This window comes from Rhipicephalus sanguineus, chromosome 5, assembly GCF_013339695.2.
Source record: "Rhipicephalus sanguineus isolate Rsan-2018 chromosome 5, BIME_Rsan_1.4, whole genome shotgun sequence".
Classification (NCBI taxonomy): domain Eukaryota; kingdom Metazoa; phylum Arthropoda; class Arachnida; order Ixodida; family Ixodidae; genus Rhipicephalus; species Rhipicephalus sanguineus.
Window position 1 is genome coordinate 46,282,908 of NC_051180.1, and position 22,587 is coordinate 46,305,494.

Here is a 22,587-nt window from a genome sequence, read left to right on the forward strand (position 1 = left end):
GCTCCGATGCCGCCCGTTCCATGTGTGCCATTGGAACTAAAGAAACGCGGCAACTACAAGGCCCTGAGGATGGCGAAAAAAGCGGCAATTATTCACCGGGTGGAAGGCGGCCGACCTCAATCAGAAGTTGCTTGGGAGTTTTCGCCGAGTTGGGCGATGAGATATCCGTCAGCTACTCAAACCAGTGCATGTGGACAGTGACTGCCGTGATGACAAACCTCCCACACCACAGCTATCAAATGCGGATTTAGTGTAGGCTGTTGCAGTGCTGTTGCCAACCCACGGGGGTGGCCAAACATTGGCCGAAATACAGGCCGACTTGGTCGCGCATAAGCATACATGTGTACAAACGCACACTGACAAGTTTTTTCCTGCCGCTGGGCCGATAAAGGTGCTTTTTAGGGGTGTGCGAATATTCGAGTTTCGAATTTGAATTGAATAGTTTCTAATCGAATAATTCGATTCGACTTTCGAATAGCTAGTATTCGAGGTTTCGAATAATTCGACAGGACGAATATCTAAAACACGACAAAGGCGAATGGTGCAACTTGGTTAGGGTGGGGTGGCTAAAATTAACACTAACACAGCCGTTCGTTAAACTTTCACTGACACCCTGGTTCAAAAGCAAACGCATGTTGATCTTAAAGTAGATTGTCATTTCCGCACGTAGATAAACACATGAGAAAACTGTCAAGCCCTTCACAATGTCGCTCCTGAAACGAAGGCACGGACTTCTTGCGTAGTTCGGTCGCGTATGCCGCAAGCGCCGTAAAATGACCTGACTTTGGCCTGCAAAACCCTCGGTTATTGGCTTTGCATGTAAAAATTTGTTCACACTGGGCAGTCGCCACTACTGCACTGCACCACTTGTTCAGAAACTCTAATCGTTCCGGCACGCATTTAAAACGCTGTTGCGAACGGACACCCGAAGACTTTTGGGCCCGGAGCACCCATGGTGATGAAGCACAAACCGTTGTCAGATGAGGTGTATTGCGCGGCCATAGGGGAAAACTAGCTACCATAACAGCCTCTGTTAGGAGGCTGGGTGTGGCGCTGCTAACTGGAATGGCGGCTCTTCTATCAACATGCTTGCGCACCCATAAAAGCTGCAACAAAAGCCACTTCCAAACAAGTACGTAATGAAGCTGTCAGCACGCCGTAGAGTCCTTGATTTTTCCTTTGTCTTCCCGTAACTGGTGGTACACATTTCATGTAAATACTAGGGGTGTGCGAATATTCGAGATTTCGAATATTTTTCGAATAGTGTTTGCTATTCGATTCGATTCGCACTGGAATTTTACTATTCGAACTACAGTCGACGTCCGATTTCCCGGACCCTCAAGGGACCGCGAAAACGTCCAGAAAATTGGGCAGTCCGGAAATACGAATGCACGTGAAAACACACTTTTTTGGTAGGTATTTTTCGCTGACGGAGATGGTCACGGCCGGAGTACAAGATTCCCATTGCAATTCAGCCAATGCATCGTTTAGGTGGCTCTGAAAAGAGCCGTTTATAAAAAAAAATACAACGTGGCCGGCGCTACCTCGTAGGTCAGCACTTGGGCGCAAAGAAGTCGCTTATTTTCTTTTGCACGGTCCGCTTGCCCACGATCATATCTGCCTCAATTTCAGTCAACGTCATGTTGCCGCTGTACACCGATGACAGTGTCAACAGTGCTCGCGTCAACTCCGAGCTCGTTGGCTGTGTAGGAGCTGGCTCTTCGTTCTCGGTGCCGGATTCGTCTGAATCCTCCGTAACTTGAAGAATGATTTCGTCATCGGTCAACTCCGCACATAGCTCGAGGTCTTTGTCAGCGTCGGCGAAGCCCTCAAAGGTTATCCTGGCTGGAATCTACACGCCGGCAGCGCGCAGATCGTCGAAGGCAACGTCCGCGGATGGCAGTTCGTCACACACGCTGTCCACTTAAGGCGAGACTGCCGTCTCGGCGTCGAGTGTGAAGCCTGCATGGCGAAAACAGTTCCGCAGAGTCTCTTGCGTAACCGCCTTCCACGATTCCGCTAGTATGCCGACGGCAGACCTGAGGTCAACAGCGTAGCTTTTCTCGCTGTCGGAGCAGAGCACCATGCGGCTGAGCACGCTTGATTTGTAATGATGCTTCAAGTTACAAATCATGCCTTGGTCCATCGGCTGCAGGATTGCTGTGGTGTTCGGCGGCAGAAATTCAATCTGTACAGCCTTTAGGTCCTTGATGTGGCCATGCGCAGCGCAGTTATCCACAAACAGTAGTACGCTTCGAATAGCTGCTGCATTACCCATGCTTTCTTGTTAGCTTCATAGAGAACAGGCAGAGTTACTGCCCCTTGAAACATCTTGGATGCTTTGACTTGCCTATTACTAGTAACGGAAGCTTCTCGCTGCCTGACATGTTGATGCCAACGAGGACAGTGAGCCGCTCCTTGCTGTTCTTGCCGCCGTGGCAGGGTTAACCAGCAAATGCAAGCGTTTTCTATGGCAGCAGCTTGTAAAACAGTCCAGTTTCGTCGCAGTTGAAAATATCATTTGGTGGAAACTGCTGAAGCAAGGACTGCAGCTTTCCATCCCGACATTCGGCGACAACGGAATCGTCGACGGCGCCGCTTCCTCCGCACATCTTCTTGAACTTCAAGTCATTGCGGCTCTTGAAATTGCGAAGCCATCCATAGCTGAACTTGAAGTCCTTCATGTTCATCTGAAGCGCGAAAACCTCCGCCTTCTGCTTCAGGATGTCGCCTGACACCGGGATTTTCATAGCGATCATGGCACTGAGCCACACGAGGAGCGCTTCCTCGAGCTGCGGGTAAACACCCTGACTCGCATTCTTCTTTCCAGCCCCGATTGATTTGGCAGCCACTTCCAAGATCTTCACCTTGTTTTTGATGAAGTCCGAAACAGTTTGCTTCGAAATTCCAAACTCCCTCCCCACCTCTGTCTGCGACCGACTGCTTTGGACTTGTTCAAAGATGGCGGCTTTCTTCTCCATCGTGAGCCTACGAGTGGGCTTTGTGCGCTTCGAAGGCGCGGACGAAGACGAAGGAGCAGTCGGTGCCATCGCAGTAAACGGCGAATCCGCTCGATGAAAAGCGCAGCACGAAACAGCTAGGAACTCTGTGGATGCTGAAGGTCTGGAAACGTGATCACTGAAGATAGCGCGCAGCAGCAAACGATCAACCGCACACACGACCGCAGAGCTGGCAGAGCTGACAAAACAACACGTGAACGAACACAGTGAGGTTTGGCTTGGCTAAGCTACGACTGGCAACGGATTGACACGTGCGGTTTCGAGGTTACGGCAGCCGCGCCGCGGTGCGGCAGTGCTGCTGGCCACACCTGCGATGCGAGTATGGTGGGTTCGAGGATATGAAAAGAACCAAAATGGCGGCGTCGGTGGTGACTTTGGGTCGGCGGTTAACGGTAAAAAGTCCGGGAAATCGGATGGCGAAGGCTATAAGCGTCCGGATTTTCGGACTTTTTAATATATTGACTCTATGGGGAACTTGACGGTGCCACAGATGAGTCCGGGAAATCAGGCATGGCCGGAATTTCGGGCGTCAGGGAAATTGGATGTTGACTGTATTCGAACTTCCCAAAAACAAATACAGTCAACGTCCGATTGAAAGTGACCCCTTCAGATTTTCAATATGCTTCACCTCATTACGCTCTCGTATTGCGGCAAAGCTGCCTTTCAAGCTCCGTTAGGGTCGAACTTTGCCAAGACACAACGTCCGATTGGAAGTGGTCACTAGATTTTCAGTATGCTTCACCTCATCACACCCCGGTGTTGCGGCAAAGCTGCCTTTCAAGCTCTATTACGGTCGCAAATGTATTAACTCAAGAAAACGCTGGTTCCAACATGGAGATGAAAGATGTGGTAGAGGTTGGGGCTCAATTAATGCTGTTTTAGATCTAAGATTTGAGCAGGAAGTCCGAAAAATCGGAAGCCAAAGCTTTTTAGCATCCAAAATTTCAGACGTTCTTATATGTCGACATCTACGAGGCAGATTTGGAACTATGCACTTGAGGCGAGCACACCCTTGTCTGCAATATCAGTTGGGCTTCCACAGAAGTTGAAAGAGGAGGAGAGGCTGAGGAAATGGCATCTTTGCCTATCTCGTGTAAAGTGTTGTCGGCAACACTTTGGTTGCACGAAATCATGTACATAAATAGAATTCGGCCTCTACATTGTCTCATTCTTGCTAAGACAACTATGAAACACCACCCCACCAGTGCTTCATCAACCTAGTGAAAAGAAACACTTTCATGTTGCTATCTCATAAGAACATACTTAGGGATTCTCTGCAACTTTTTTCTGTAATTTCACTTCGAATTATTCGAAAAATGTTTGAGAAATATTCGAAAATTATTCGCAAATTATTCGCTTCGCACCCAAAATTTTGCTATTCACACAGCTCTAGTAAATACCATGCTATTCGATATTCGATATTTTTGGCCACTATTCGGCACTATTCGATTCGAATTCGATTTGAGATAAAATTTCACTATTCACACACCCCTAGTGCTTTTTTCTGGTGAATCCTTTTTTTCGGACTCTCGATTATTCGGACTTTACGGCGGTTCCCACCAAGTCTGAATAACGGCCGGCGACTATACTAAATTTTGGTATTTCTTGGCTTTGACTGCATGTTTTTTTTTTTATTGTTATTATAATGTTTATCAACAGCTGCCCTCTTCATAGCGAATGCATTCTTCTCATTTTTTGCCTGTCCTTGGCAACACGCCGCCAACAGGTTCTTCCCAAGCACGTGAAGGAGGCGTATCGTCTACTCAACAAGTCCGTCATTCGTGTGGAGCAGCCAGATATCCACCTCTATGAGGAAGAAGAGGAAGAGAATGAGGCAGAAGGAGGAGAAAACGCACAAGACGCCATGGAAGTTGACGAGCCACCTGTCAACGGCGTTGCTGGGGATGCACCAGGTGATGGAGACGATGTGAATGACATTGGTGTCATCCAGCCTAAGCAGAAGAAGGAAGAGAGTGTCAAGAAAGCGCATCTGACAGCTGCTCAGCAGAAGGCTCTGACACTTTCATACGAGGACTACAAGAGAACTGCTAACCTGCTTGTTTTACACCTGCTGCGTGAGGAGAGTCGAATGGAAGGTACGTGCTACTGTTTTTTTTATGTGCACTGCAGTCTCCTCAGCCGGGTTCTCTCTGTAGTGTACCGTAAAATCCCGAACAAGCACACCCCTTCGCGTTGAAAGATAATTGGACAAGATTTCGATGGGGGCCCTTGCTCAGTCACGAACCAAAATTAAAGACAGCAGCGGAGGTGAGCTTCTAATGCACACGTGTGCTTCTAATGAAATGCTGCACAGTCCACGTCCCATTTTTCGGACTCCCTAGGGACCGCAAAATTGTCCGAAAAATCAGGCACTCCGAAAAAACAAATTCATGCCTTTTTTTATTCCGCTCAAGCGGTCAAATCGCCGCAGCCACGTTAGTAATAGCTTTAATGCCTCCCAGTACAATTACCAGGCATTTTGGTGCGTGCCCAGGCTCTCGCAAATACATTCAGTACCGCCACTCTTGCATCTCGTCATGAGCGCCGCTGATAACAGCAAAGCGTGGAATAGATTACGGCTCTCTCGCATGAAGCCTTTGGAAACGATGATGTGGAACACAAAGACTGTGGCGGAAGAGTGGACGACTCGTCCGGCTTTCCCCGATGCGTGTGATGTGCACACACGTCGCCGAATCTCCGCCGATACTCAGCATTTGCTGCCGTGTCAGGTCGATCGTTTCTAGTTGTGTGCAGCACATCGCCAGCTAAGATGACGTCGTCACTGTACTGTTGCTGTATTGTACGCACGCATTTATCATGAAAGGGGTCACGATGCGCACTTTGTTCCTGACCACGCAGGGGCGCGTCTGTGCGGCGCACTTAGCGGTCTTGCACAAAGAGACAGCAAGAATGGCGGCGCGGCGTATTTGGGTTCCCGCCTATTAATTTCCTGCAGTACGCATGCAACTGCGCTAGGCCACATGCACTACCGAGCAGTTAACTGAAGATGCTTATCGTAAGGGTTGTCAGCGATTAAGTCGTACTGGCGCGTTTGCCAGCTGCCGCCATCACGCCACCGTGCATTTCCGCTGCCTATCCGTAACATCGCCACACGGCGCCGCGGTAGCGGCCCCTTTGAATTTCTGGTCTGCTTCACCCCATAACGCTTCGGCATTGCGGCAAAGCTGACACTCGGAGTCTGCTACTGTTGCAAACAGATCGACTCGCGAAAGCGCTGGTTCGAACCTATGAGATGAGAGATGCGGCAGAGGTGAAGGCTTCAGTTAATGCCTTTCGGACCTGCAATTTGGGCAGAAAGTCCGAAAAATTGGACGCGTAATAGTTTCAGCGTCCGAAATTTTGGATGTTCTAATACATTAATGTCTATGGGGCTGGTGACAGTGCCGCAAAACCGTCCGAATTTTCAAGCATGTCCGGAAAATCGGGTGTCCGAAAAATCGGCAGTTGACTGTATTGAATACGCATGCATTTTTTACTGTTTTTACTGACCGAGGGAATCCTCGTGTGAAATGTCGTGTTATGAAAAGGGGTGAAGGCGTTTAAGTGTACCAACGATTTGTGACAACTCGGAATGCAACCCCGAGTCACCACACTGTATAAAGACCTAGGAAATCGTGCACATATCTAAAGACTCATAATTTGGGTTCCTAGGAACCACTGCTGCAGGATTTTTCAGCGGAGAAGAGATTGAAAAAAAAAGTGACGGGAAGGGGAGGTCCGCTTGCTCGGTCATTGGCGATATTTCAAATCTCCCGAAAAGGGGAAGGGGGCATTTGCTCGGGCAGCGGCGCTTGCTCGGGATTTTACGATACCTTCTGATGTTGCTGATGCCTGGTTCATATTATTAGCATCAGCAGAGGGTTCTCTAGTCGTGCTGGCTATTTCAAAGTGTGAAAAGTAGTACATTGCCTATGGCCAGTATGCTGGCTACAGCACAGCCTGCTTTGGAGTTGCCGTGGCACAGTTAAAGCAGCCAGCCATTTTTGTTTGTGAACCTTCGTGTGGGAAGGCAGCCTGTCACACGGCATGATGTGCGGTTGGGGCACATAAGATAATGTTACTTGTGACTTGTCATTTTTTGGCATTTTAGTTCTTGCGGTTAGTTTTTATTCATCTATTTATTTATTTATTTATTTTGTTGTCTTGTGGTAGTGATGCCAGTGGCATCGCCATGAAGTGAGGGGAGCAGCCTGTTTCCCAGAGGAAAGTACTTCAGTTTGGATCGCTTACCAAGCTTTGAGCTGTTATCCATGTAGATCGCTTGTGAATGCATACAACAGTTCACTTACATTACAATATTTTTAAATAATCATTTGCACTGCAGGAATGTTTAGTTAACGTTCCTTGTTCAATGTTTTACTTACTCCCGTTAAATAAATGCCGCAAAACCATGTGGGAGTGTGCCTGGCTTCAGGGTTGCCAGGTCAAAAAGGCAAAACATAGCCAGAAAGTTGATAAAACTACCCAAAAAGTAGCCAACTTGACCCAAGGACAGTAAAAGTAATCAAAAGTAGCCATGCATGTGTGAAAACCACTTCCACATTTTGATTTAATTAACTAAACGCAAAAGCTTTTCGGCGAAAATGTAAATATGTGCAGCACGAACACTTAAATCATAATTCCTAAGATTCCAGCATAAATTGTTGACTTTAGCAGTCATTTCATGCATGATGACGTAGTGTTTGTGCTGTTGAAAGAATGACTCTTGACACGTCTTGCATAAATTTTCTTGAAATGACTAGAGGCTGCGATGCGCTCAAAACAACATTTGCTGGCATTGAAGTGTAAATTGTTGCCACTTTTGCAGTAATTTCTTCCATAATCACAGTCCGTACCTAAGCCTAAGAAATGAAAGAAATGAGACAAGTAGTTGGTCATATATCTTAGAATTTATTGTTGGGCGAGTTAGTACGACATTCCAAGGAGAGCACTAAAAAAACCAGGATACAAGAGGCTTCAAGCCGTCACCTGACGCCATCATCGACGGAGAGTGGGACGGGACAGGGGTTAATCCCCTATTCCCCCCGCCTCGCCCGGACTTTTAATAAAGTTTATTCACACACTACAAGAGGCAAAGGCGGCAACACAGGCGCTTACTAACAACTGGTGTTAGTTAGCACTTGTGTTGCCACCTTTGCCTGTTTTTCAGTGCTCATTTGAAACGTGGCATATCTGATTTCTAATGTCGATGAGTGCAGAGCGCCCTTGATGTGGAGTGCTTTCGATTCCCCGATTTTGGGATGTTAAACCCCAAGAATTATTATAGCTTTCGATTCCTGTTCACTTCCAACTGTTGTTTAATGCCGCGTTCAGCAATGGGTGCTCTGCACAATGAGGCCCCATGCAACAGTTCTCACCGTGTCCCAGCCAGGAATCCAAAAGAACTTTTTGTGTGTGCGTGCGTGCTTGCTTGACTGGCAGGTGATAAATGTATTTAGTTTTTTATATTTATGTTCTGATCACCACCATTGACCCTTACGCCTGCTTAGTCCACTGTGCCATTCTTTTCATTAAAGTTCATTATCTGCTTAATCAAAGTGCGAAATTGAATTTTCGAAGCTGGAGGCGTGCTTGGACTGCTGTGTTTTGGCACCATGTACTAGAACACCAGTGGCTGCGACGTCGCCAGATATTGATAATTTTGCTGAAATCGAGGGGACAAGAAAGTAGCCAAAAAGGAGCCAAGTAGCCGAGATTATTTTTCTGCAGTTGCTGGCCTAAAAAAGTAGCCAAACCTGGCATCCCTGCATGGCTTGAACCCAGTACCATTGCTTTTCCATCCTTCTTTCCTTTGTTGCAACAGCTGCGGAGCAGGAAGGGGCAGCAGCTGACGATGAAGGTGGTGTACGGCGCATGGATCTCATCAACTGGTACCTGAAGGAAATTGAGAGTGAAATAGAGACGCAGGAAGAGCTCATCCAGCGCAAGACCATTGTGGAAAAAGTAATCGACCGACTTGTCCACCGGGTGAGTTGGCCACTGGCTTGCAGAAGTCTCGACCGTCATAATTTTTTAGAGTGCCAATTTCACATGAAAAATTAGAAGATGTGTGTGTGAGGAGCATGGGTCGCCAAACTCACTCATGAGACGAGTGTCACTCAGACTCGGATTGAACCGTGTGTCTGAGTGAGCACGGCTGAGTAATAGTTTGGTGACTACGACTCCGAGCGAGTCCAGTTAAAGAAAATTTTGGTGAGTCTGAGTCAGAGTGAACCCCAAGTGCAAAATATAAAAATATATTCCTTGAGTGAGTCTGAGTGAGCTCCACATTTTTTGCCGACCTATGGTCCTATCTACTCAACTTCAGCAATACTGTCAGCCTCTTACATTTATAGTGCTCGCATCTACCCACACGTACTTTAACGGACTAGCATTTAATTTAGTATATGCTAGCTCAATATTTATTGATCAAAGACGTGAGTTACAAGGTGGGGGGGGGGAGTGTACCTTGACTCGTCCCTGCAAATTCTTTCACGGGAAGTTTGCAATTTGCAAGCACTGATAACTCGTATGTGAAGGTATGAGATCAAAGGGCACCAATTAGAGCACCGATTATGTGAGATATTGTGAGAAATGATGCATATTTGAATAATCTTGTGCATTTAAATCTTGAATATGAGACCAATGGGAGACTGTTAATGTCTGCGAGTGCCCGGTGAAATAGCCAGACGTTAGGCTGATGTTTGCTACTCGTTCTCCATGGAATTAAGAATGTTGTTTGTCTACCTCCATGGTTATTGTGAAAACTTCAAAAATAAATGTCAGCACTCGTTGAGACATTTTGTTTGCTGCACATTGGTTCTCAATAAAGGTGTTCTGTGGTGAATGTTGTGGTGTAGCAGGTCCTGAAAACAAGCGTTAATTTTTACGTTGCGCTTTCTTGGCAGGATCACATTCTTATCGCACTCTCCAAGAGTGGCCTGAAAGGTGCTGAAGCGGACGGTGAAGAAGACGAAAACCCAATCTTGGTCGTTCACCCCAACTTTGTCCCTGAACTGTCGTGAGGAGCTCTGCTCAGGCTTGCCCGCATTATTGTCGTTAGCCTGTGGCACTGCCATACCGTTCACACGCAGCCAGTTGTTCACGTGTACAAAGTGTATATATGTACTTTACCACATATTGCCCATGGACTTCCAAGAAAACTGGGGCTCAGCATCCTTATATTTTTACATGCATTTGCACTTTTTAGGGCATTAATCGTGGCTAGTATCTACGTTTAGCAACCCAGTGTTTGTCAAAACTGGCGTTCTTGTCAGTGAGCTTTTAAAAAATTACATTTTGAATTCATATACAATACTCTGCTTTTCGCACTATCGTTTCATAACTTTAAACATAACCTGCGAAACACTTTTGTGAGGTAGTGTTTTAAATAAAAAATTTGTTCTTTTTTCATTCGTGGTGTTATACATATCTTGTGATAGAAGGTGTCAGATGAAAACCGGCGTGAAGTTGTGTGACCGAAAATGTGTGTTGATAAATCCGATTCAATTCTGGCAACATCTACAGGCACCAGTTTACAAAAACATGAATCCCTGTTGAATCTGTTTTGAAATCGGGAAAGTTATTTTGCCACAGGTGTGATATGCATCGTACTCTTCCAGCATGGGTGCAGTTCTCTTTTTGCACGGGGCTGCTCAGAGTAAACATTAACTTGAGTAAAGGTGCTAAATATAGCTTTTAATCTGTAAAGCAAATGACGAGCAAAAGCAAGTTAGGTTCTTTTTATTTAATGTTTACTGAACAGGATGTGTGTGGTGCACACACACACACAAAAACAGATTGAGACAACAGCAATCCGTGGCTTCCGTACTTTCGTACTTTTCTGTACTTTCGCTACAGACTATACAAAATATGGCCAAGAGAATTCATGAGACATCTTTGTAGATTATGCAGATTAACAAAATAAGAAAAGTCCTATTGCAGAACTGTTTGCAATTCTATACAGTATCATGGCACATTAGATACAACATACAGATACATTTTTTCTACGTTACAAATGAGCCCTGTCCAGCATCAAAGGAGAGAAAACGGCTGGTGCTAAGCACTATCAGTACGAGGTGGATGGATTCAATGTTAAAAAAACTACGTACACGTGTATTAAGTCGATTGGCAAAGTCTGTTAATAACTTTTCAACATGAACTATGAAGTAGTACAACCTACGGAACATGTAAGGCATGACAGACACGCTTCGCGGGAAAATGCAATGGGACAGGATTCGTATTGCCAAGAAGCTTCTAAGTGGCAAAACATGTTGCCTCCCTCTGCTGTGAAACAATTTAACGCATTATAGCATAGTAGTATGTCACAAACCACAGTATCCCACATTTCTCTGTGCAGTCTATGTGCTTTAGCCCGTACATAGTGTATACAAAGCTACAGCAGGCACTTTTTCTTGATTAGGCAGGTTACAACAAAACTTTAGCATGCAATGAAACAAAATGGGCATACCAACCAGGGTATGGCTTTTAAATGACATTCGTGCGCATAAACATAACTGTGGAACACAACCTGTTTTTCACACCAGCACAATGAAATGCAGAAGTGGCGAAGAGTTTCTCGCTGAGCTGTTCGTGACAATGACCGCTAGGGCAGTGTGCTGTCACTAACGCTTTCTCCAGTGATGCTGACGGTGGAGCTGAAACGTCTTGCTGGGCTGTTGCGTATGTGCTCAGTGTGACGCTTGAGGAGCTTCTCGACAATAATCTGCTCGATTTCCACGCCAGCTGCCACTTGCTCGGGTGTAAGGTTAATGACCTCGTGATCGTCGCTGGTCACAAAGACGACTCTGTGCTTGCGGCTGTGCAGCTCGTTGCCGATCACGAGCTGCGATAAAGGAACGTTGCAGTAAGTAGTAGATGGAGCCAGATAAAAATATGAGAGTGAAAAGGACTGTGTAGGCTAGCATGTCTTAAAGGGGCACTGTGGCACCTTTTCTGGATAATCATAGAATAACCTTACTATAGTCAGATACAAGTTAAGAGGCCCCAACCAAACGACCGAAGCATGGCACCTATCGCCTTCGCGCCTAAGGAATGTACTCCCACTCGTACACTCTGCAATGTTCTCCAAAGGTGGGGTCACTGGCTGTCTGGCTCACACAGTGTCAGCCTGGAGTGCATGCCATCTGCCTTTTGAATAGGAAATGCCGCAGACTTGCAAAGTTGTATCCCAACTATAACAGACCGTTGCCTCTCGAATCTCCTGCCGCTAAGGTTATTTCGGTTATAAGTGGAGTCCGAGGTAGTTGGTGCGAGTCCAGGTACACACCCAGGGGCATGACTGATTGAATTACGGATTTGTCAGCAGTTACTGGGTCTAAATGAAAACCCCGAACATGTATGCAAATTTTAAAAATTTATATATGTTTTAAACGTTTATATTTCGATATTAGCCTTACGGTACACTTTCTTAAGAGAATGGAAGAGGATCATTGGCATAGCCAGAGGGAGTTTCAATTTTGCACACACACACACACACACACACACACGTACAAATCAGAGAAAAGAGAAAACTCCAACCAAGAATTTATTTAAAGGGGTCATGAAGCACCCCTTGGGCTGATTGAAAAAACACAACCTGCGGAAAGCTGACACGGCTATGAACTGCTCTGCAAAATATCACAGTCGTGCGCGCCGCGTGAAGGCCACAAGCGGAGCGTGAAGTTGCCGTCTCCTCAGGTGCCCTCTTTTCAAACAGGCCGGTTCTCACTCTCGTCGGTGGGCGGGGCGTCTGCACGTTGACGTTGCGGAGACATAGCATGCTTATTGGCCGATAGCCGGATGAGATGCGCTTCTTGCCACGGGGTGCCGCCACTTGCTTGCGCCGCACTTCTCAGTCTGCTAACTTTACACGGTAGCCGCACTCGCGCATGCGAATCACAGCGGGAGAGCGATTGCGTTTCATGACGTGCGCTGACGTAACTTCTTACCCCCGTGCCATCCCTCCCTGTCTAGCTTCCAGTGCGCTCGTCAGCACGAGAAAATAGAGAAAGCGCTGAGAGCAAGCCCAAACCCCCGTAACTCCGCTGATTCTTGACGGATTCGAGAAATTTTGCGGCAATCAATTCGGGAGGCAGTAAACTCCGATACTAAGGTCATTAGATCATTACTTGGAAAAGTGGTTCATGACCCCTTTAAGGATACACGACGTTTCGAAGCCTGACCAGCTTCTTCTTCAGGGGTGAGAAGGTTTCTATTACCCAACCAGGCAGACTTCTGCCGAATGTTTACCTTTAACACATACAAATGTATGCACAAAAATACATAAAGTATCGTTGAGCCCCCCTACCCACACCCCCCAAAAAAAGAATTTCTGGCTAGCCCCCAAACTTGGGTTTATAAATGCATAGCAAGTTGACAGTTATTTGAAATTTGCCTCCTTTTGTCTCCAACAGAACTAATGTGTTCCTTGTTTCTGTTATGATACAACTCTGATAACTGCAGAGTCCGAGTTATCCCTAGTTTTTCAAGTAACACTTGCCTTGTGCTTGTAGGTAGCCAACGCTCTTCTTGCTTTGTCCAAGAGGATGTTTTCATCCGTCTCCAGCTGGGAGGGAACAAGAAAGATAATTTCTAATGTTCTTCGAGAGGCCCTTCTTGACTGTCAATTGTGAATAAGCCAAATATCAGAAAATAACAGCAACTGGAAGCCTACTTTCGATTTGCAACAAAATTGTAACTAAGCTGTCCTGTGCAGTTAAAGAGATCAGCAGTTCTGCTTAGGATCATAATCAAACTTCTGAAGTTCAATTCAGTCTTGAAAATTTAGTTTTGAGAAAAAATTTTCAGCAGTTCAAACCTTCAGGCAGCAATACAGTCACAAATTTGATGCACAATGATTAATTTAACAAATGAAAATGGAATGTAAAAAGCAGTATTAACCAAAAAAAATTCTTTAAAAGAAAGGTAGGGTTGAAGCGACTCTTGCAGCTCTGAAATTATTCACTCCACAACTACCTCCAGTGTCTTTAACTTGATGTAAAACTGACCCGCGCTGCATGAGCTTATTGCATCAAACCAGTTGCTAAACTTTCATGTCGTAGGCTCGATCTAAACAGAAATGGTGCGCTGGGTGTGAGGAAGAGGCATGTTCTCAGCATTAACTGTTGACTTTAACAATGCTAAGATTGAAGCTATGACATGTAAATATGCCAATAAACACCAGAAGAGGCCTGTGTAGTGTACAGCCCTGCAGGTTATGCTCACTTTGTTTATAGTTTAAAATAATCTTCGTTTTATATGATCGTGTATGTACATTTGCTCACACGATAAGTACAGGAATGAGTACAAAAATCACCTTGAAAGAGACGACATAGGCTGCAGGATTCCAACAGCAAATGAGTGGCTTCAGCATCTTGGGAACCAGATGTAGCCGCAACTGCAGTGGGCCTGCATCGGAATGGATCTTGTGCTCGGGCTGCATTGAGATGGTCAAAAGTGATAAGATTTTTATTTACTTCCCAGGCAGGTTCATCTAATGAAATTTTGAAAGGTGGACACTTGAGGAACAGCAGGCGGTGGATGGTACGTCCCATGCCCCATAGAGGTAATAAAAATAAGACACATCAGAAATTTCAAACGATGAAACTCTTCGGCATTTGATTTTTCCAACATTAAACATTTCACACACTCATTGCAGGTCCAAAATGGCATTATTTGAAGCTGCTGCTGCTGCTGCCATGTTAATTACTATCTTTCATCGTTGAGCCAGTGCTCTCGTGTGCCCATCTTTCCCATAAAATGTGCACATTGATCTGGTGAAACAAACCAAATCTGAAACACCTCCAACAGAATGCTTTGCTGGGCAAGTTGATTCATTGTCTTGAAGTACAGTCGAACCTCGATATATCGAACGGCACGGCGATCGCGAAATAGTTCGATATATCCAGAATTCGATATAAAAAATCACGTAAAAAATGCGTCAAGAACTTGTGGAAAACAACCAACGAACCAATCGTGGTGCAGTAAATACTCACTTGAAGATTCAAAGAAAGTATTTATTGTGTTGGCTTAAAATACTGAAAAAGAGTAGCCTGCTTTTTGCTGGCAATGGCATCTTTGACGACTGCGTCCTCAACATAGTCCAGGCGATCCACAAGTGAAAGGCCGGTGCCTTCAATCGCGCTGCAGTGGCGGCGCGCAAGGGCCAAAGCGGCTACGACCTCAGCTGATGTCGGGAGCGGGGCACCATCAGCGCTTGCGGGATCCACCTCGGCAGCGTCTTCATTCGGCTGCTCAGCGGTAGCTTCGGCGACGATCTCTACATCCGTTAGCTCCGCCGTTGTACCAGTGCTGTCGTCACCTCCAACGAAGTCTTCGATGCACATGCTTTGCGGCTCCGCACCAACAAAGCTCTCCAGCTTGCTCCACGTTTCGGCGAGCTCGCTTTCTTCATCTGCGCATGCCAACTCAGCTTCCTCGGATTCTTCCACTGATGCTTCGTCAGTGCGTCCACCGAAGCCCGCATGCCGAAAGCAGTTGGCTATCGTCGACTGCTTGACGTTTTCCCACGACGCCTTGAGCATTTGGATGGCGCCCAAAAGATCGATCTTCAGATCTTGGCCCATCCGGAGTCTTACAAGCAAAATGTCGATCAGCCGACGCTTGTAGATAGACTTAAATGTGCGGATAATGCCCTGGTCCAACGGTTGGAGCTTCGAAGTGGTGTTGGGCGGCAGAAATACCACTTCGATGTTGCTCAGCTGGGCATCGGTGTGGTGTGCCGTGCAGTTATCGACGATAAGGCATACCTTCCGTCCCTGACGCACCAGGCCCGAATCCCACGCCTTCAGCCTGGATTGCTTCCAGTTTTGCTGCAAAAGTCAGGGTCGTCCGTTTCTTCGCGTCTGCAGCCATCGCTACACACACCACAACGCGCGGCAGGCCTAACACACGAGCACAACAACGACCGATGCGACGGATGCCTGGCCGATACTATCTCAAGGAGGAGCTGGTGCAACAAGTGCAGTGCGTCATTGCTGCAAGGCTGCGGCGTGCGTATGCCGCTACGTTCAAGTGGCGCACTCGGCGCCATCGATGTGTGCAGCAGTCGTAAACGCCCACCGCGCTACCGCTATTTTCGAGAGTTGCGGGAAAGCTCGCCGCCTGTCAACGGAGCGCGGCGGGAAAGCTCGCCGCCTGTCAACGGAGCGCGGGCGGTTTGGGGTGGCCGAGTTCGATATATCCATTATACGTCAAACTTCGTTCGAAATAAAAAATTAAAAATGCATGCGATTTCCCACGTGATATAGGAACCGTTCGATATAGGCAATAATTCGATATGTCCGTGTTCGATATATCGAGGTTTGACTGTAAAAGCAAAACACAAAAAGACAGGAAAAGAGAGACAAGACGAGCATTCGCTACCAACTGGTTTATAACGAAAAAAAATCGAGGAAAATATACACTCGGTCATAATTGCGCTTGTGCACACATAAAAAGGCAGATCCATCCAAAGATCTGCTATGATTACGGCAAAGCAGCTCAAGCTCACTCTCCCGCAAACACACTGATGGCTGACAGAATCTGTGCCCTTCTTTTTCATATGAAACGCCTCCAAAAGCTCACAAGCAAGTTTCTGTGCTGCATAATAAACCAGTTGGCAGTGAGCACTCATCCTGTTTATTGTCTCTCTTGTCCTATCTTTTTTTGCACTCTGTTTTCCTAACCTAAACATTTCTAACCATGTTTTCTGGTGGCACATAGAAGTCCGAAACAGCAGCGGCCAGGTACAGCAGAGCACGGCTTCCCAAGGGGCGCAGGGCAACAGCACACGCTTTCAGCAGGAACAGGTAGTCGGTCAGGGAGGTGAAGGAGACCTGCAGGAGGCGCGGCCTGCCAGTGCCCTCTGCCATGGCCCGCTGGTAACCTTCGAGGATGGGCCGCACCTTGGGAACTGCATCTGCACACACTGCACATAATAAAGATGGCATTCATACCCGCACCCTGCAAGTACAGGCTGTAAGCAGGCAGTACTGCCACCCCAGATCAAGATTGGTAACATTAATCAAATTGGTGTACAGACACTCCTCACAGATGTTGCTCCATCAGCGGCTATGACACCAAAAGGAAGAAAGCAGTAGCAAACTACTCCCTTACTGCTTTCCAAGGAAACTCCATGAATCACTGGTGGTAATGAGGGGTCATGATCGACTCAACAGTACTTAAAGGGACACTAAAGGCAAATAACAATTTATGTCAGAGTGAAAGGTCAATGTGTGAGAACGTCTAAAATGTCAATGGTATCAACAGCAGCGCTCTAGTAATCGAGAAATTAAGGTAAATGTAGGACACGACGTGCGCCACGAGTGGGACATCATGGAAATGATCCCGATGACGTCAAAGAGTCCCGAGAACAATTATACCCACTACTAAGCAAACTAGTTGCAATAAAAAAAAAACCTTCTGTGCATCACAAGACGTAATAAAATGCTGCTTGTTCGTTTCTCTTTGATTCATGGAAAAAAGAACCTCTTGGCGCTACCATGGGGCACGGCGCAAGTGGTTCAAAAGTTCCATTTTCGCCGAGCTGTGCATCTCAGTGGTAGTTTCGGTATCGCGTACTGCTGCGTGTGCTTGGCTCTGGCTATATTCGCCCTGTCAATACTCTACTTCTGCTGCTGCTGGCCAAGCTAAGCTCTGTTACAGTGAACTATACAGTTTCGGAGTGGCCCGTGGCTGCGTCTTGGCAAGGTCAATGGCCGCTGTTGCGCAAGAAACCGTAGCTTTGGCGGCCAGGCAGTAAAGGCAGGCAACGTTGGGTATGGCAACTGCTACGTCAGAAGGTCCGTTCAGGCGGGTGATTTGAAATGCGCTAACGCCATGGGGACCACTAAAACATGGTTTTCTTTCAAAATAAGCATTTCCTTGGCACGAAACAAGCACTATGAGGTTTCTGCAACGCTATTGCAACAATCAACGTCGACTTAATATTTGCCTTTAGTGTCTGTTTGACCTGCAAATCATTGTACTCCACATCCAAATGAAATCCACAATCTTTAGCAGGTGGCGAAGATCAATCGCACCTGAATTTTGCTACTGTGCAAATGCGTACATGACAAGGGCGTAGCCAAGGGGGGGGGGGGGGGTTCAACCCCCCCCCCCCCGAAAATTTTCAGTTTTGCTTGCATATATAGGCACGCACACATACAAACGCACGCACGAACATAAAGTATGGTTGACCCCCCCCCCCCCCCCCCCCGAAAAAAATTTCTGGCTACGCCCCTGGCACATGAATGTCTATCCTTTCTTTCTTCACCTCTAGATAGTTCCATGCCTTCTGTATAGTTGTTACCCTTGATGACCCACCATGGTGGTCTAGTGGTTGCGGTGCTCGACTGCTGATGCAAAGGTCGCAGGATGGAATTCCAGCTGCGGCGGCCACATTTTCTATGAAGGCGAAATTGCTTGAGGCCCATGTACTTAGATTTAGGTGCACATTAAAGAACCCCAGGTGGTCGATCAAAGTAGTCCTTCTTTTGTGTCTTTTTTTTTCAGCCTTAAAGCCCGACCTTTTATCTGCTTATTTGTCGATCACAGCTGCACATACCATGCTTAAGTACCCACCCACCCTTTTGCTCTAATACCCAAACTGTGCTTGCATACTTTCAGAATGACGTCGCAAGGTGTCAGGGTGTCTATTTCGGGCAGCATATTTACTTACGAGTCTGGAATTCTGTTCATTTGGGCAAACAGTCGAGTGAATCACTGTCGCAACTTGCACATAATGCTCGCATGTCAGGTTAATCAGGTCTCATTCGCGAAAATTCATTTCCATTGTGCAGGAAATGTTTTGACTTATTTGTTGAAAAGCAGCAACTATAGAGATAGACAAACAATGCATCATTCAAAGCTCAACGTTTGTCATAACGTATATTTTCGAGTTAAAATAAAACTTAAAAGACTAGAGCAATATGTCAAGAAATGGCAGCCTCCTGGAACATACATACTAAAGGAACTCGAGCAAACTTTGACAAAGCATGCACATTAATTTTGTCTACTCTTCAGTGATTAACCTCGTTTCCATAATTTCTCTTGTTCCTCCTCCTCTGTTCCGAATCTAGTGCAACGCGCGTTTTGAATGACAAAGTGCAGTTCTTCAATATCTAAGAATTGTATAGCAGGTAGGAGCCTAGAAGGAAACCCTCACTTTAAAAATGAGTCGGACAAAAAGCAGACACAATAAAAACAAAAACAAGGAAAAGGAAGAAAGTCTGGCCATGAAGGCAAAGAAAGTGGACAATGAGGAAAAGAAGCACCCAAGCGTGGCAATGTTTACACAAGTAAAAATGAAACAGCGGACGAGGTCTGAAAGTGAAGGACAAAGCGGGAACATTTCCATGTAGTAGAGCTTTGTTAAAAAGAAAACCCACAGCTTTGTGAAACTACTGATATGCATTATAACATATTGCATGAAAAAGTAAGAGTTGAAATCTGCTTAGTGTAGCAAGCAGATTGTAAGTTTGGCCTTAATTTTTTTTTTCAATATTTTTTGAAAATTAAGTCTGCTTTTTTTAACACTGCAAGAGTCATGTTTACAACCATATTTTTCTGAAAATAACGATTCAATTTCGTGAAGTTGTATCTGTCAAAAAATCCAAGAGGCGCAAAACTGATATATTATGCACAGCTCTGAAATCTAGCACCAACATGAGAGAAAAAAACTTTGAAAATTGCCTGTAAGCATTGTAACAATTTCCTGTAAGCTGTAAACTCGCATATATGTATATCACGACTGTCAGCTTTGTGTGCCCTAACACCGGCAGTTTGCAGTTCTCTGTATTAAACCTAGAGTTATGTATTTGTAAACTGCGCATATCGGTAATTTGTTTTACCTTGTCAATATTCAACAATTCTTGTTAAAAAATGTTCGAAGTCACAAATGAAATCTTCACTTCCTGTCATTAGCAGGCACCTTGAATGAAGCTAGAAATATAGGAGGGCTGTGTTCAAATCTGAACAGTCACTATTTGTATACATGTAAGGACATATTGCGAATAATTTTTTACTTATAACAACTCATGTTGGCAGTTGTAAACAATAAGCCAAAGCTTTGTGCTCACCTTGAATGCAGCTGTCATCGCCAGATGCGAAATGGAGGTAGCTGAGCAGTTCGCCAGGCTTGAAGCGTCTGACAAATGGCTGCAGACTTGTTGATCGGAACAGAAACAGCACAGCGTAGCCTTGATCCAGAAAGTACCTTGAGGTTTGATCTTGGTCAAGGCAGATCTCTTCTTGCCAAGAAAGAAAGGATGCACCTAAGGATGCACCTCACTCAACTATCCAGCTATTGCAAGTTTACGATAAATTTAGAAGAATAAACTAATACTGTAGCGTGCAGAACTAAGAGTAGCAAGTAAAACAGTTCCTGCACTCCATGGCATCCCATAAGGCCATTCAGCTCATGTACTTGATCCATTAACCCTACAACCAGGCACTGTTTACCTTATTTTCTACAAAAGCAGAATGACGCCATCCTGAAAACAAGTGTCTCACCACTATTTTTTCCAGGAAAAGGTAGCATATGTTCTGCTTCAACAAAAACATGCATGACTGAAGTCATGCTTTTTCAGTGCAATAAGAGAGTCATGCATCCGTGGTGTGGTGTGCTTGGCATTGTGTCTGCAAATGCACTCCCCAGTTAGGAGATTACATTTTACTTTTATTCTCTCGTTAAAAAAAAAAAAAATGTGCGTGTATACACAGCAAAAAAGGATACTCAGCTGATGCAGAGCCTCTGGTTCCCGCGCTAAAATTGTCAACAAACCGTACAGTGTTGTGTTCGAGGGGCACGGCTGTTCCTCCAGACTGCCAGAAAATGCAAAAGGTCGGCAGGGCACAATGACAAAACAGGTAATGAAAAAGCACTGTATGCATAGGCAACAAATGAATGAGTTGTGCATCCACTCTGCCAGCTGAGACACAGGTGCCAAAAGCTTAGTGAGTTGCAAGAGTACAGGAAAGCCACATTTCAGTATGCAACTGTAGTTCTACTGAACTGCTGCATAAAGCTGTAAGTGTGTTTGCAGTAGAGGGATGAATTTTGGGCTATGTGAGGCCTTGCACCGCTCAGTGCCTTGTGTTTCTATTCTTGCTCCAGTCTGGTCGCGACATCGTTTAGGCTTGTATTACTGAAGATGCTATATTTAAGAGGTCGATTACTACTGCCACTTTTCCATGCACTCTATCATTCGTGTAACTGTAGCTAACTAAGTAAGACAATATATGTCTAGATCCAAAACAGCCTCAAAGAGTGCTCGTTGCTCACTGCCACTGAAAAATGTACAGTGAAACTTTATTAGTAGATCAAACAGCCATGTATGTATATATAAATGCTGTCCAGTCGCAAAGAATTCAGTGTTGAGCGGGGATGTTGAATTATGTAGAAGCAACAATCGAGACGGTAAGCTTGTTAAGGGAATTATTAAGTGCTAGAGCAACCAATGCATGGTACTCAAGTGCGAAATGCCTCAAGATGTTTGCAGCGCTGCGGTGTAATACTCGTGCCTCGCAGCCAAAGTTACGCTCTAGCGCGGACACAAGACACTCTAAGGCCGCAGAAACAAACACTTAATAATGTGCAGTTAGTACAATGTCGACGAAAACGTAATCGAAGTCATTTGACCGCTGGTTTGTGCTACGCGTACTAATACACCAGAATCAAACGTGCGCCAGGAGTTGAAAAAATATATATATATGGCTGCACATACATTACATGCGTCGAAGGGAAATCGGCGGTGGGTCGATGCACCGCTTGCAGACCCATAAATAACCGCAAGCGCGCAGGTACTGTATGTAGTACACCTACCGTGATCAGCACAACGCGCTCGTCGGTGTCCGCAAACGCGGAACAGAACTCATCGATGCGTCTTTTCTGTTCGTCGTAATCTGCCGGTGGCTTGGTCGCGCAAAAAAAAGGCGTCCCACTGCTCGGTCTCGTTCGATGCCATATTTGCTCGCAAGCCCCAAGCGCAGCCGTAGAAGAGCGTGCGCCCAACGACGCGCAGCTGCGGTGAAATGAAGTGCTTTTTCCCTGTCGCACGCGCCTCGTCGTCGCACGTCGCCGTTCGCGCTCCGACGTCTGAATTGCGGCCGACTTCCTCTTCATGTCGTCATATTACGATTTTTCTGTCCGGCGCTTCGGCCAGCTGATTCGCCGCTTGACGCGGTGGGTCAATCGAGGACTGCAGCCGCAAACCACTGTATGGTCTTCTGCACGACGCACACACAGAGAGGTCACTTTTAGATGATATCGCAGGCGAGCTCCAAGAGGGTCACACTTATCGATACGCGCTGTTTACACAGTTTGTGAACAAGGAAGGCGATCTCGCTAGCGGAGGCAGGCCAGTAGAAACAAGGCCGCCGCGACATACGCTATCTTGGGGCTACTGTAAGTGTTGTTTCAAGGACCAGTCATCGTAGGGGCTACCCCTGGCTCTCTCACGAGGACTTCACTGAAATCGCTAGTGCAAAAGGCGACTGGTAAGTGGTAATCGAAGCTCACACATACGAGCAAACGAAACCAAGCACAGACTGTGCAGTCACATGC

The 22,587-nt window shown here is 46.1% G+C and overlaps 2 protein-coding genes across 3 annotated transcripts in view; one reads left to right on the plus strand and one right to left on the minus strand.

Moving 5' to 3' along the window:
• LOC119393576 (DNA replication licensing factor MCM6) overlaps positions 1-10,382 on the plus strand; it is a 50,651-nt gene extending 40,269 nt beyond the window's left edge. The window contains exons 15-17 of one of the 2 annotated variants that reach the window (XM_049416283.1): positions 4,747-5,116; positions 8,845-9,008; positions 9,929-10,378. In XM_049416283.1, coding sequence (XP_049272240.1) covers positions 4,747-5,116; positions 8,845-9,008; positions 9,929-10,045 — 651 coding nt within the window. In that variant the 3' untranslated portion in view covers positions 10,046-10,378. Of the gene's footprint in view, positions 1-4,746; positions 5,117-8,844; positions 9,009-9,928 lie in introns of both variants that reach the window. The other variant, XM_037660683.2, reaches the window with a different exon arrangement.
• Positions 10,383-10,795: 413 nt separating this feature from the next.
• Positions 10,796-22,518, minus strand: LOC119393578 (phosphopantothenate--cysteine ligase-like). The gene is given in 8 exon segments (XM_037660685.2): positions 10,796-11,865; positions 13,522-13,587; positions 14,338-14,457; positions 16,724-16,950; positions 20,102-20,238; positions 20,758-20,846; positions 21,847-21,936; positions 21,938-22,518. Coding segments are annotated over 8 exon segments (1,020 nt in total). The 5' UTR covers positions 21,989-22,518; the 3' UTR covers positions 10,796-11,625.
• Positions 22,519-22,587: the final 69 nt, after the last annotated feature.